Here is a 15148-nt window from a genome sequence, read left to right as displayed (position 1 = left end):
GATGGAGCACCCACATCTTTGCTGGGAAACCTGTAACAGCTCCTCACCACCCTCAAAGTGAAGAATTTCTTCCTAATGTTGAATATAAACCTACCCTCTTTCAGCTTAAATCCATGGTACCAGTTGTACTCCCCTTGTCCTGTCAGAACATGCCCTTGTAAAAAGTCCCTCTCAAACTTCCCTATAGGTCCCATTTAGGTACTGGAAGGTGCTCTAAGGCCTCCCTGGAACCTTCTCCAGGATGAACAAGCCCAACTCCCCAGCCTGGCTTCACAGGAGACGTGCTCCAGCCCTCTGATCATCTTTGTGGCCTTTTCTGGACTCGCTCCAACAGCTCCATGTCCTTCTCACGTTGGGAACCCAGCGCTGGATTCAGCACTCCAGGTGGGGTCTGGTGAGAGCTGCCCCTGATGCTCTGGATGCAGCCCAGGACACAGCTGGACATTTCTGGGCTGCAAGTGCACACTGCCAGGTCATATTGAGCTTCTCTTTCACCAACAGCCTCAAGTCCTTCTCCTCAGGGCTGTTCCCAATCCATTCTCCACCCAGCCTGCATTTATGCCTGGGATTGCCCCAGGCTGGATGCAGGACCTTGCACTTGGCCTTGCTGAGCATCATGAGTTTCGCACAGTCCAACCCCTCCAGCCTGGCCAGGTCCCTCTGGGTGTCATCCCTTCCCTCCAGCATGTCACCCACACCACAGAGCAAACCTGCAGAGGGTGCACTGATCCCACTGTGCACACTGCCAACAAAACTGTGAAATGGCACCAGCTCCAATACCAACCCCTGAGGAATGGCACAAATCACTGGTCTCCCCTGGGACACTGAGTCTCTGAACACAACTCTGAGTGCCCCATCCAGCCACAGAGCTGTCCATCCATCAAATCTCTCTCTCCAGTTTAGACACAAGGATGCAGAGCAGGACTGTTTTGTATAAATGACTCTCTCAGCTCCCCTGGCAACAACATGGGTGCAGAATGTAGTCTGCAACATGCAAGGAACCAATTGTACTACCTGCATTCCTAATTGTTGGTTTGGTCTTTGTTGTACTGAGAGTTAGTGACTAGAAAAAACCTCCACAGATCTGGCTTTCAAAAGGATCCCATAGGTTACAACTGACATTTTTAGCTCCAGCACCCAGGCTCCCCACAGGGTGTGTTTCTGGTCTGCACCTCTCTGTGCAGAGGGACACAGCAATTCCTGCCCTGCTCACTCACACTGTTATGCATCAGTGTTCCTGTCAGCTGAAACAATGCAGTGTTTTGAGCAGGACAATGGCCCAGGAGAGCTATTTGGGAAACATGTATGTATGGTAAGAACATGATCCATTTGGAACTGCACAATGACAGATGGGGAACAAACCAAAAGCCTCAATGCATGAATTAAACAAGAGCTGCACACAAAGGACTGAAATATCTTTTACACCTTGCTGCTTGAATGCTATGAAAATTAGAAGTAAATACATCAATAGGGATGAGGAAAGAGAGATTGACTAAAGAAAAACAAGAAAATTGAACACAGTCATTTGCTTTAAAAAAAACCAATAACTTTGTTCTTTCTGCCATTGACTTCGACTATCAGTCATTTCTTCCAAAATATTTTGATATCTTACCCTCTTGTCCAATATTTCATTTTTCAGTTCAAACAATAAAACATTTATTAACTTTATAGAAGCAGCAGCAAAATGATTATTCCAGGAAAGTGAAGGTAATTTGATCAAAAAATCATAAGAAATTCAGAAAAAACGTTAGAGGATTATCAGCAATAGCTCAAAGAATTTTTGAAAGCACTCTTAATTGTAAAGCAGAAGTTATTGTTAGTGGGATAATAGGAAAATTATCTGAAAGGATTAGTTTTCAGACAGATGAAATAAAAGGAAGAGGATTAAGTTAAATATCAGTGCAATACAAAAATGCACAAATACCTTCTTCAACATCTGACAAATATTCAGCATCACTGAGTATTTCAGGGGCATTGGCTTTACGCACTGCATGATTTAAATAAACAAAACAATTAAAGAAAAGCACACACTATTGATGTGTCAACAAAAATCAATGTACAACAATAACAGATTGCAATGACCATATCCAACTAATAATGTGTGTTAGTCTTGGGTTTTTTAAACAGACATTTCTTACAACCACAAAGAGTGCAAAAAAACCTAAAATTTTTAATACCTTCATCATCAGACATATCAAGAACTTCATTCATGGTTTCTGGTACATTCATTTTGTGCTTTTCTGTAACAGTCTGTAATAAAAAAAAAGTAATTTTAGAATGCAGGCATAATTTTTCTCAAAATTCTGTTTATTTTTAAAACTAAATGTGAGCTAAGATTTTTATCTGAGTTAGAAAAGCAACAGAATTTTTAGCTTCCTTTTCACTTCCTATTTTAAAGATGCATTGAACTATAAATTAAAAAAACTACAGAATTGGCAATATTGTATTTGTTTTTTAAACTATGTTCAGATTGTCATACAGAAAAAGCATGAGCAGAAAGCTTAGATGATGATATCAAAAGAAAAATAACATATACTGAAATGAACTTCATTTTAGGGGCTTAATAAGGACTCTAGGTAATAATCTAAATTTTAAGAGACTAATATGTCATCTCTAATAAAACCAAACTTTCTGAGGGAAGTTTTTCTCCTTTGACATCAGAAGAGTTCTGCAATTTGGGAGCAGCTGAACCTATGTGAATTTTTTTCAGAGGTGCCTCAGCATGAATTGTGTGTTTTCCCCACAAATAAGAACAATTGTAACCACATGCAGGCTAAGTGATATCCCTGAAGGGCTTTGTGCATGAAAGACACTCAGAAGTGGTTGCATGGTTTTTATCCCTATGTTTATATTGATTCAGATTCAAAGACCCATAAAAAGAAAAACAAAAGCAGAAAAATAAAGTTCTGAATGCACCTGAAATCTGTTCCTAGAATACCTCTATCCTGAGAATGACATACACATCTACTTTTCACTTTTCCAGCACAACAACCACTGGTAGAGGTCTGGGTCAGACCAGAACTTCTGCAGAGATATCATTCAAGGAGTGCAGTGGAATTAAAAACAAAACCAACCAAAACAAAACAAAACCACAAAAAACCCGCACACAAAAAAACCCCATCAAAAATAACAAAAAACCCCACCAAACCTAACCTCAAACAAAAACCCACTCCCATCTTTATGGGGATTTTAGATTGCATTTTTTTAGCCATCATTACTTCTCATGCTTCATATGCAAATAAGAAATCATTAAGAAGTTCAGGAGGGCAAAACAGCCTTTCCATTTTCACTTATTTTAAAATATTTCAGTTTTTCTCTGGCATTATGAGTACTCACTTGGCATTTCATTAGGTTACTGCCATCACTTGATAGAGGCAGAAGAGCTCCTCCATGCTCAAACATTACAAAACCTACAAAAATCCTCATGCAATTCATTTTATGGAAATTACAAAGCTTTTAAAAACATTGTTAAACCAGCAAAATCACTGGACTTTTTACCAGGTCTGACTGGATTATTTTTTTTTAATTGGTGTTTGAGTATAAATTATAGTAAAATTAGCTACGTTCATCCCTGATGCCTTTAAATTTAGCTTTGGGAGTTGTTCTGCTACAAGCCTCAAAATGTAAGTCTCAGCGGTCAAACTGAATTTTTAAAACCCTCAATTGTAAATCAGATTTCACATCTAGACTTCCAAGCTCCCAAAATTACACACTGATAAGCAGCATATTCTGATTTTAATGGAAATGATTTCTGGGCCTCTCTTGAGAGTAGGTATTTGAGGTTGCATAGGTTTTTCAGCATCAAACATTTCCTCCAGCACAATTCAGAGCCTGACCCACCATCTCTCTACTCTTCATCTGCAGAAGATAAATGGTCAGTCACTTTATGCAGGACAAATATTCCCAGCTTCTTGGTTTTGAAAGCCAAGAACAGCCTTGTGCTATTGAGAGATTTTAGCATAAATATGTGGTTTTCCTGCTGCTACCTAACTGAATAATAGGTAGTCATTCAAGTTTTGCTATCCTGTATAATATTCTCCATCAAATTCTTCTGTGTGGAAAAATGTTTTGTAATCTTTCTAAAGAGAAATTTATTCCTGAGAAAACATAGAGAAAATGTGTAAGGAAAAAAAAAATCAGCATTATCTTCTAGCATATTCCTTCCTATCTTACTGTTCTGAAATTTATCTTTTGTGTGGTGGATTTTCTGTAAACTCCTGAAACCACAGCCAGGAAAGTCATAGGAAGAAAAGGTGCATGCAGTAAACAGAACTAAAATCTGCCTGTCATCCCAAAAGCTCGTCATATTGCAACCACCTGCTTGCACAGAGACCACACAAAGGGGCAATGACAAAGCATGGAACACCCACAGTAACTGTTTTCCACCCCTGGTATGTCTAAAAACACATACATGTGCATTTTATCTTTTTAATCAGAAAAAGAAAAATAGTTGTTGAAAGCCAATATTCTGAATTTATGTTCTTCAGACCCAATTTGGGCTTTATTACTATGGTAATGCATGGAGGTACCTTGCCTCAGAAAACTTCTTCAGAGAGCAATTTGGCAAAACATTAGTGAACAAAAGATCCTTCTGAGAAATATTTTGGATTCTGTGAATGTTTCTGACAGCAGGCAATGTTTGACCACTGCTAGTCCCTTCAATGTCTCCTGGCTAATGCCTCCTGAGAGGCAGGACACACAAGCTGGAGTTCTCATCCACATCAGGGAATGGGTGTTTGGGGTTTCAGGGGCTGGCTGTGGCTGCTTGCAGAATACAGCCTTTCACCATCCCATGGAAGGGGCCAGGAACCACACAATGAGGAGCTTTCAAGGAAATTCCAACCATTTTTTAAAATACTGGAATGGGTTCTCTTAGGTCAAATTCAAGCCATTAAGCATCAGATGGTTGGGAAATGCTCTCAAGCAGCTTCTGTTTACACAAGCCTATAGGAACATCTTTTCAGCAGCAAAACTGTTCCCTAAACAACAAGATGTGTGGACAAACATTGTGGGGAAAAACAGTGCAGTTGTGACCAGTCCTTTACACTGGCCATTTTGTGCTCAGTTGGGCCTCTTTCTGTGCACATCCTCACAGTGTCTACTACTTTAAAAATAGCTTATGTTTCACTTAAGATCGACTTTATACTGCTAAAAAGAAATAGGTGACTGGAATTTTGGTAGTCATGTAACTACACAAAGTTTAGTTATAGTCATACTCTGGCATTGAAAAAATTCTTCCATTCCCTACTGAAGTGAGCTGTACTTACAATTGTAGTCATGGTCTCCTCTGTCACCACCTTCAGCGTGTCAACAACTGAAATGTAGCCAAGTCGCTTAGCAATGGCCAGGGCAGTGTTTCCATTCTAGCAATTGAAACATTCGTAACACAAGTTGAACGTTAGCAAGGGGAAGTGTAGGAACTGCTGGTTAATTACAGAAGAACGTAAAATAAAATAAAAATTGTTTACGTTTTCTGGTGGAAATAAATATTTGGGTAGTAGGATATGTAAGTGGGATGAAATGCGACGAAAATGAGGAGGTTTTTGGATGTTTGTTGTTCTCTCTGTCTCTCATCAAACCTCTCTGGGAGAGATGATGGTACAGAGGATGCGGTGGTGATGGAAACAGGCTTCCTCTGCTCTTTTCCTGTCCCACCAGGCCCATTTTCCAGGCCAGCACTTACCACAGTGAGCTCGTTGGGCGCGGCGCCGTGCTGGAGCAGGACGTTGATGATGTGGGTGTGCCCCTGCTGTGCCGCCTGGTGCAGCGGCGTGTACCCGTTCTGCAGGCACAGGGAGGGAGAAAAGGCAAGGCTGAGGAGGGCACAGCACACACACACACACAGCAGGGCAGCCCCCCCGGGGACAGCTGGGACACTCACCTTCGTTTTGGCGTTGACTTTTGCAGAATGCTGCAGAAGGAAGTTGACGATTTTTATGTTTCCGTAGTGGCAGCCAACGTGCAAAGGAGTGTATCCCATCTAGAATGAACATCGGCAGTTAGTAAAGGGGGATATCCCACACGTGCTCTGATTTAAAAAAAAATAATCAGAAAAAGCAAACAGGCATGAAATGGGAAAAATCCCATTAAGCTTTATTTCTTTGGACTATGTGAAAAATCCTCTAGCCTTGGAAAAAAACACACTTCTCATGAAAGTCACCTAAAGTGCTCAGTGGGTGCTTCCACCAGCTCCCTCAGTGCCTTCAGGTGGATCCCATCTGAACCCACAGACGTGTGTGTGTGTCTCTAGGTGGTGTTGCAGGTTACTGACCATTTCCCTTGGACTATGGTGTGGTTCACACAAGGTTATCTAATTTCAGTTGTATTAACACAGGCTAGGAGATGGCAGCTGTAACAGTTACTTTAAATTCAGGTGTGCCATTCGTATCCAGTTAATGATATACCCTTTGCCATCTAAAGAAACCACTAACTTTGACAACCAGGATGAGTTAATCAGTGCCAGAAACAGCAATGAACTGAAATTCCATTGGCATCAGCAGAATGAAACTTTCTGCTGACTTATGTGAACATTGGATCAGATGCCAAATGACTACAAGGAACTTTTCCTGCACAGAATAATAACCCACAGTGGTAAGAACTGGAGCAGTAGCTTAAACGTAATCATGAACTGAACACATGGACCTCATCTTACAGATACTGTTAGTCTAGGCCAAATAACTTCCTGTTCCTAGGAGTGCCTGGAGTCTGACTCTCTGACAGGGCTCCCTGGGCTGTCCAGAGTCTTGATTCTTCAGCAGAAGGATGACTCAGAGTCACATACTTCACATACAGCTTCTACAGCCCCTGCCTCTACATGGGTCAAAGATAAACTCAGATTAAAGGATGGCCAAGCTATCAAAACAGTTCAAAAAACAGTACAAAAATAAGGCTGTGAGACCTTGTCCCGCAAAATCTTAATTCCCTTCTCCCTCTTCAATATACAGGCCTCTTAACATGACCAGCAAGGTCAAACAAAAAAAAGTCAGCATAAAACCAACTGGAGAGATGAAATCCAAAGTCAAGGACCACCTGCCAAGAACCCCCTGTGAATAACCCTAAAACATTAAAATCTGGAGCATATCAGAGAGTCAAGACCAGCTGATCTCAGCTTTCCCTTTGAAGAGAAGGCTCCTCTCCAGCCTGTAACAATGAATGCTGAAAAAGGAGCTCTCAAACCCCCCATATCACTGCAGTGCAATGACAGTTTCCTTCTAGAAATGGTACACAGAGACTTACATGAGGTACCTACAAAAATGGCTGGCGGAGCAACTACTGATGCTCTCTGTCACTCCTGACCAGTCTGCTGTTTAAATCTGAGACTAAGTGAAAACTTTTCCTCCTTCTCCTCCCAATTAACAGTGGAAATCATGACATTTCCAGGGTCACAATCCAGCTGGATCTGCAGGAGGCTCCTCTGAAGCTCTGGTTGTGTGTGGCAGCTGGAGGGGTGTGCACTGAAAGGCAGCTCCTGCCATGGGCACCGCACATGTCCCCAGCAGCCTTGTGGGCACCTGCTGAGCCTGGTGGCAAAGCACCAGTCCCCTGCCTGAGGTCCTTGGAGGGTCCTGGGAGCTCCCTTTTAGGTTTGCTGTAGCCTGTGGTCACCTCGTGTCAGGTCCTGTTTGGGCCTGCAGCCGCTGACAGCAGAGGGACAGAGATGTGACACCGTGTCACGGCTGGCTGGCCCTCAGCACGGGACATCTTCCTCCTCCCAGCCAGCAGCACGGACACTGAGGGCATGGCCACAGTAAAACTGGTCAGCAAAATGCCCTCTCAGTGCCTGAAACCTGGGGAGGATGTCCTCAACTTCTCGGTGAGAGCTCAGGTTCCTGCCCCCAGCTCCTGCCAGCTCAGGAAGGCACAGCAATTGTACCCCAAGATCCCCTCGTGAACCAAGGTATTCTACTGACTGCTCTGAAACACTCCAACTGGCAGATTCTGCAATTACACAATTAAATTAACAATAAAGGCAGCAAATTCTCAAGGCTACTTGAGCTTGCTACTTTCATTGTCTATAGAAAGGTGCCTGGGAGGCAAAAATATTTTGCTTCAAAAGATATTAATAATTAACCCACCCACTAACAGACAAAACCCCAAAACAACAAAAACCCCATTAAAAAAAACCCCAAAACCAAAAGCAGAAACAGAACAACAAAACTCAGCTCACAATTATATAAATTTCTGCACAGCCATTCAGGCTTAGTTATAATTACTGGCAAAGCACTAAGGGATTTAGGAGGCAGCCTAATATTGAAAAAGTTACTTCCAAGAAAACTAGGGCTTTTGTTTAACACAGCTCTAACAGACATCACCTTCTGGCTGTCTTAAAGAATGAGCAGCACCAGGGGAGTTAGCAGCTGGGAAGGGTTTATCAAAAGCTACAAGAATAAGTGCCAAGAAAAAAGAAAATCAGAAATACTGAACTTTTTATTTCTAATGGAACACATAAAAATCCCTTATTCTCTTGCCCTTCAATTTTTACTTTTGAGGGGAATTATCACAAGTCTTGTATATCATGTCAGTGAATTACTTTAACATCCTCCACTGGCAATAACCATAAATCTTAACAGCTTGAATTACTGCATCTTTCTAGTCATGCTGACTCTCAAGCTGCTCAGTTTTTGTTTTTCAGCTGTAAATGTCAGACAATGAAGCTACAGCATTGTTGTTTACAGGGCTAGAAATTGCTTTAGATCCAAAGATCACAAAGGCCTGACTGAATGAAACAGGCCGACCTAGGTGTACACACACAGACACTTCCCTGCCTTGCTGAATCAGGACCTAACATGTTGCAGTACCTTGCAAAGGTTCATTACTGCACATTATCAGCCTGGAAATTTCCACAGAAACTTCTTGATAACAACTGAGCACGTACAAAGAGCCAAGGAGAGACAGATAACGCACCATGAAGATATACTGAAGACCTGTATTTGAGTGTTTGTGCTGTAGGAAAGTGATTTTTCTCAGTAGTACTTCCCTCCCTCCCTCCCTCCCTGCCTTCTTATCTCTTCCTGCATCTGAGAATTAGATATTCCAGTGGAAAAGCTGCATCACTGTTATGATCTCAGGCTGCTATGGGGCTCCTGTCAGAACAAAGCAGGCAGACCTGAAAAAATCTGAAATAAAAATCCCAGCTCAACCTGCAAAAGAACATTGTGACCTCGGAGCCACCATTGTCTCCTACCGAAACTACAGTTTCAGAAACAAAAGGCAGTTTAATACTGGCTTTGTTCTCCAGACAGTCATCAGCCAGGGACTGGGAGACCATCAGTTACCCCAGGGGAGCCCCAACACCAAAAGCAGTGTAATGACTGACTGAAATAAAAACTCCAAACCCTGCTTTTCGTCCTTGACTGAAGCTGCACTTTTCTCTCAGTCTTCCTCTGCCAGGCCATCACAGTACTGCTGTATCCTACAACCACACTCTCCAATGGGATAAACAGTGGAAAAATGACATGTGGGGACCTGCTGAGCCATGAAACAATATTTACTCGTGCCAACTACCAGCACAAAAGCCCTGAAACAAAAGCAACATCACACGTACCAGGACAGCTTTTGGCACTCAGCATGACCACCAGAGAAGGGATATCTGCTCACAGCCATGGCTCCAGACTGATTTTCACCTCCCAATATTATTGTGAATGGATGAGCATGCCTTGTGTTAAGCATGATACTGCACAGCACATTTTCAGCACCAAAAACTCTTTAGCACACCTAAATTCAGGCAAACAAATGCAATGTCAGAATAGACAAGAGCTGCTGCCTTTGCTCCAGGACACTAACATGCCTTCTGTGAACACCAAATTCAAATATTAAAGCTTTCTAAATGTGAAGGATTTTGAAGCATGTCAAACTTTACCACCTGAAGTGTATTTTCTAACGTGGCTGAGTTTAAACCACCTAACAAAATTTCATTTTCAAGTGGTAGAATCAGTCTTATGGCCTCTCAGGCACTAGTTCTGGCCTGCTGCACCAGTGCTGTTTACACTTCAGCATTGATTTAGACTCCTGCAGCTCTGGGATTAGAGGCTATTTAGTTAATTGATGCAGCAAAACCAGAAGGATCCCACAACACTATTAATAAAAGCACTTCATAACCAGAAGCTATCCTTCCTTTCGTGCCTTTTTCTACTACAAAGGTCAGGAAAAAAATTTCTTGGGAGGGAAACCACCCCAAGAGAGTCCCACATATGCAATTGTTCACTTCTGAGAGCAATTCTGAAAATGCTCATAACAGCCAGAACTGATCCTAATCATACAGACTAATCCCCTGTACAAGTGATTTTCTGATGGTTTTTTTTCCTTCCCTGATACAGCTTCAAGATGCAAAATGTGTTTCTGTCCCATCTTCTCCTTTAACCACCTGAAGACTCCCCAGCATGTGAGCAGGGTCAGAACCCCTATGTGTCAGAACTGCAGACTCCACATGTTTCCCCAGGGAGGGTAAGTTATATATAAATGATGACTAAAGACGAGGAAGATGATAGCTCATTGGTCCCTATTCAAGAGTTCAATGACCTAGTGATATTAAGTTAAATGACATGGAGTGTTCTCCCCCTGTTGACAGGTACCGGGCTGGAGTGACACAATCTGTGCTTGCTTATCCTGGGAAAATGAGAAATTGGATAAGGAAGGAAAATAAATTAAAACCAACAAAAAAAAAAAAGCACTGCTGAACAGTCATCCATGCCCCAAAATCTGAGGTAAGAGAAGCACATGGATGTGAAATGGAGGGAAGAAAACAGAAGGTTCGTGGTGACACTGCTGGTAGCAGAGATCCCCAATAAAATGTCACTCTGAGCTGTGCTGCTTCACTGACTTCTAAGGCACGGATGGCCACATCTCTGCTGCTGTGTGTCCAAAGGAATGAATCCCAACTGGACATGCTGGACAGGATTGTGCAAACATGCAAGCATAGCAACAGTGCCTCCAAAGCCAACTCAGCTGTTGCTTATCTTGTCCCCCAGTGCCTCTGGTTTTAGAGGCAGAACGTACAGTTAATCCATCTAAATGGGAAAGCTTGTAACTGCAGGGCTGCTGTTTTACAGGGTAATCATCTAACCTTCACTGTATAGAACATGAGGTCAAAGTATGGCCTTTCTTACAGCATAACAATTTTCCCTCACTGTAGAAATTCAGGGTTTTTCAGGAAGGAACTCGGGTGACCATCAGTTTATCCAGAAACAATTCCCTGATAAAACACTCGGTACTGCACTGGCCCTTTCCTCATATCCCAGGATATATCCTTATATCAGGCAGACAGCTCCACGTGGCTGACTCTGTGGAGCCTGCAGGGCTCACTGCTGCACAAACCCAGCAGATGGGACCCTGCAGAAGCCCGTGGAAAAGCACCAAGCCCATGCCAGTGCATGAGCATTGACTCATTCCACTCTAACAGAGTCCTGCCAGGCACGTGGGCACTCTCCTCCCGAGGAGCAGACAGTGCCCTACAGCAGAGAGCAGCAACTAGTAGCACTAACTAGTAGGGGGAACAGGAGGACAAGACGTTGTGGATGCTCTTCCCCACAGAAGCCTACAGGATGGAGAATTTCCCCAGACAGGTGACTTCTTACAGCCCAAAGCAGTCCTGCTTAAATACAACCTGACTTATGAGTCCCTGAGCCACTTCCCAACAATTATGGGGCAGTCCCATGGAAACAAGAGTGTACTGGGAAACTATTCTTTATTCACACTAGTTACACATATAACTGAGGAATGAGGGTGAACAACAAGGGATTTACTTCTGTCTTCTTTAGACTTATATTGCTATTACTGATCATGTTGCACACAGTCAAATATGACTGCACTTTCTGAAGCTGAGTGCAGAGCTCCTGCAGCTGCACCAGGCTGTCCCTGGGACCCAGCAGACATGCCCTGCCTGCCTCTCAGCTGTGACAGTAGCTCAGATGTTTCCACCACCCTAATGTGACTAAAAGGCCACTGCAGCCCAGATTGGGATCCTGTTTGGACAGTGGAGAGCCAGCAAAGCAAACACGTGTGTCTGCCTGCACCTGTCAGTATAAATGTCTCCTCAGACTGCTTGCTATTTGTGGGACAGCCAAGAGCACTGCACAGAGGGGCAGAGGCAAAGACTCAGATGAGTTGCATGGCTTGGGAGGTGATTCAGCTCTGGCCAAGTCCAAAGAACAGGTTCTGCAATGTCCTGCTACTGAAACCAACACCAGGTGGAAACTACCTCTAGGAAGGCAACCACATTCATCTGAGGAAATTGCAAAGAATGAACCAGGGCAGATCTCACCTGTTACTGGGTGATCTGACAGATAAAAACCCTGACTGATTCTTCTTTAAAATACAGACTGAGGATATGTTACAAAAGTATAAACCTGGAGAAGCTCCTGGGATTTTAGCAAAACTCTTTCAGGTTTACGTCAGGATAATGTTACTGAAATCAGCAGTCAGTACAGCTGGAATTACACTGTAGAGAAATCAGATAACAATGACTTTTCCCTCTGCCACAGATTATAATCAGCTGAGCTGCAGCCAGACATGATGATGGACTCGGACCTTTCTGAGCTGTCAGTGTAATGTGATAATATTGCTGGGCAGTCTGACACACCTGGACATTCCTGGGATGCAAGCACAACACTAACTTGTGGCATACACCTGGCAGAGAGCTGTGAAAGCTACTCCTCTGCAAAAGAGTGCAGCTCAGATTGTGAGACCTGCTGCATTTAGCTGATTCGATCCACTACAGCCCAAGTATTTGATCCCAACTGATTTCTTGCCCAGCTAAAGGAACGTCTCCAAGATTCAGACAGTGCATGAGGAATATAAGTGCAATCAACACTGAGATCATTATCATTAAATTCTGAGCACTGTACCCCATTAGGGAGCATAAAACCTCTTCTGCAAAGGGTCTTTGCTTCAGGACATGGAACTTAAAAACAAATACTGTGAAGTGGGAGGTGTCATTGCTGGGGGTCTCGAAAGCCACCCCCAAGCACCTTGAAAATCCAGGTCTCTTACTTAGGAGTCCAAATATTTAGGCAAAACTATTTCTAGGCAAGTAAATTTGAAATGGACCACCACTGCATATATGTATTTCACATTAGACAACAGTTCCCTTACTCAATAACTAGACCAATCCCACTTACCTTCAGTGAAGCACAGTACTAGGATACAATCTAAACCGCTATTGATCTAAATATTTGGCAAGAAACAAGCTCACTGCTCAAAGGCTGAGCTTAACATTAAACACCCAAGTTTATGTATCTTCAGTTTTCAGAATATATTCTGCAATAATTTATTGCAAGGAATGTTTCCCTGCTGCGATTTCACCCTGAAATCAATTCCTAGCCCTGTCTGGAGGCTCATGGCTCCCTGGAAGGAAATATTTCATGTGACAGTGGTGTTCATACCTTTGTCTGTGCATCAACAGCAGCTCCCTGGTTAGCCAGAACCTCTGCTACATTGACCCTGTCCTCTTGGGCAGCCAGGTGGAGGGGCGTCAGTCCACTCTGGAAATCAGAAACAACAAGGAACAATCTCCAGAGGAGGCACACAGACTTCTAAAATGCAAATTCAGGTATCAATAAAACTCTAAACGTCCTTAAAGAAGTTACACATTCCACTTTCACTGTGTAAGGTGCTTTGTTATCACACTGCTGATCAGCAGGAAAGTACAATTCAAAAGCCAGGAAGATGATGTTTCTTTAAGACAAGGAACATTTCTCCATGCAGTGTTACACGTGAAATAGCAAATTAGAGCACTTTAAGGGAAAGTCACACATTATTTTTTCCCTCGTAATTTACTTCCCTACAATGAGTCAGACTTTAAAAGCAATATTGAATCATTGTTTACACGTCTGGAAGTTTTTTACAATCACTCAGTTTTATCCTTACCTTTTATTCCTCTACTTGATCATTTTCAGACACAAACACAAAAGAATAAAACTGCATTTCTCTGAGATCAGGCCCATTTCTCTCTGCTCAGGGAATATACAGACTTGATAGAAAATGCATACTGATAGCAATTTTTCTTATTTAAAACTCAATATCTAAATATCCTTAAAACCTCAGAAAACTATGCAACCTTCTGCCACATTAAAAGAGGTAGAAGAGAAAAGGGGAAGGAGAGACAATCTGCTGAGGAGATATTGTTAGGAACAAGAAAGAATATCCCTTCCTTGCAAATGATGGTTAATTTTCTCTCCTGCTCCTACAGGAACAGTATCAAGGAGAGAAGAGCAAGTGGTAGCAGGTGTCACATCAGGCAGGAACACTCACTAAGTTTCCCACCCTTGAGCCCAAACCCACATCCATGGTGCCCTCCCTAACAAGGCCAGTTATTCTGAGATGGCCCCACTGCATTTCCCTCCAAGATGCAATCCTGATGACAACATAGCTTAGGTGGCTCACTGACACAAATATGTAACAATAACCAACTATAAATTACCTAATGGAGCCTGGATAGTAATGGCCAAACCTTCTAAAAAGATTAAGTGCTCAGTATGGGGGCTCTGAGTATTCACCTCCAAACCATGCTGTGGGTCCTGAAGAAATAAATGCTCTTTTTACTCCCATTGCAAAGCTGCAAAACTCAGAAGTCAGTGGGCTCTGAACATCTGGCTTTGAATGTAGAGGTGCTGTGCTCTGAGGAAATGTGCATCCCTGAGAGAGCCCGGAGGGGAATTACTCCCCAAAGGCGGTGTTACCAGCACAATGAGAAACTGGAGATTACAACTGAACAGATTGCTGGATGCTGCAGGTAATTAACCTCTGCTGGCACTGAATCAATGTGCCAAGCACTTCAGTCATGCTCCCTGTATTAGCCTCAGCAGCAAAATGGGATAGCCAATGGATGCAGAACATGTACATGGCAAATTTCCCTGTGGGGATACTGCATAAGCCCCCACACAATTGAGACTTGTGGAGAAAAAAAAATCCACATCTGCAAGAGAAGCTTTCTGAAGGAGGACCCACAGATGATCAAATTGGAAAGTTAGAAGCAGGAAAACACAGCAGCCCTGTGCAGAACACCCGCTGCCTCAAAGGATACTGACTCTTCCTACCTGCTGAGAATAAAAAACATTTTCCATGAATAAAAATTTCTATAGCCTAATCTAGCCACATAAATCCATTCTGAAACTGCACTTGACAATGTCAAATAACAATGTCTAGTGGGGCA

At 42.8% G+C, this 15148-nt stretch overlaps 1 protein-coding gene across 26 annotated transcripts in view; it reads right to left on the bottom strand.

The window, feature by feature from the left end:
- The window catches only part of ANK3 (ankyrin 3), a 284651-nt gene that overhangs the window by 76906 nt on the left and 192597 nt on the right, over positions 1 to 15148 (bottom strand). For 23 of the 26 annotated variants that reach the window (XM_030950841.1, XM_030950832.1, XM_030950843.1 and 20 more), the window contains 6 exons: positions 13380 to 13478; positions 5882 to 5980; positions 5684 to 5782; positions 5268 to 5363; positions 2178 to 2250; positions 1925 to 1987 (listed from right to left, as the gene is read on the bottom strand). In XM_030950841.1, coding sequence (XP_030806701.1) covers positions 1925 to 1987; positions 2178 to 2250; positions 5268 to 5363; positions 5684 to 5782; positions 5882 to 5980; positions 13380 to 13478 — 529 coding nt within the window. The remainder of the gene's footprint in view (positions 1 to 1924; positions 1988 to 2177; positions 2251 to 5267; positions 5364 to 5683; positions 5783 to 5881; positions 5981 to 13379; positions 13479 to 15148) is intronic. The other 3 variants (XM_030950834.1, XM_030950836.1, XM_030950840.1) reach the window with 1 other exon arrangement.

Source organism: Camarhynchus parvulus, chromosome 6, assembly GCF_901933205.1.
Source record: "Camarhynchus parvulus chromosome 6, STF_HiC, whole genome shotgun sequence".
NCBI lineage: Eukaryota > Metazoa > Chordata > Aves > Passeriformes > Thraupidae > Camarhynchus > Camarhynchus parvulus.
The sequence above is the reverse complement of the archived record's forward strand: the minus strand, read 5'-3'. Positions and strand labels throughout refer to the sequence as shown.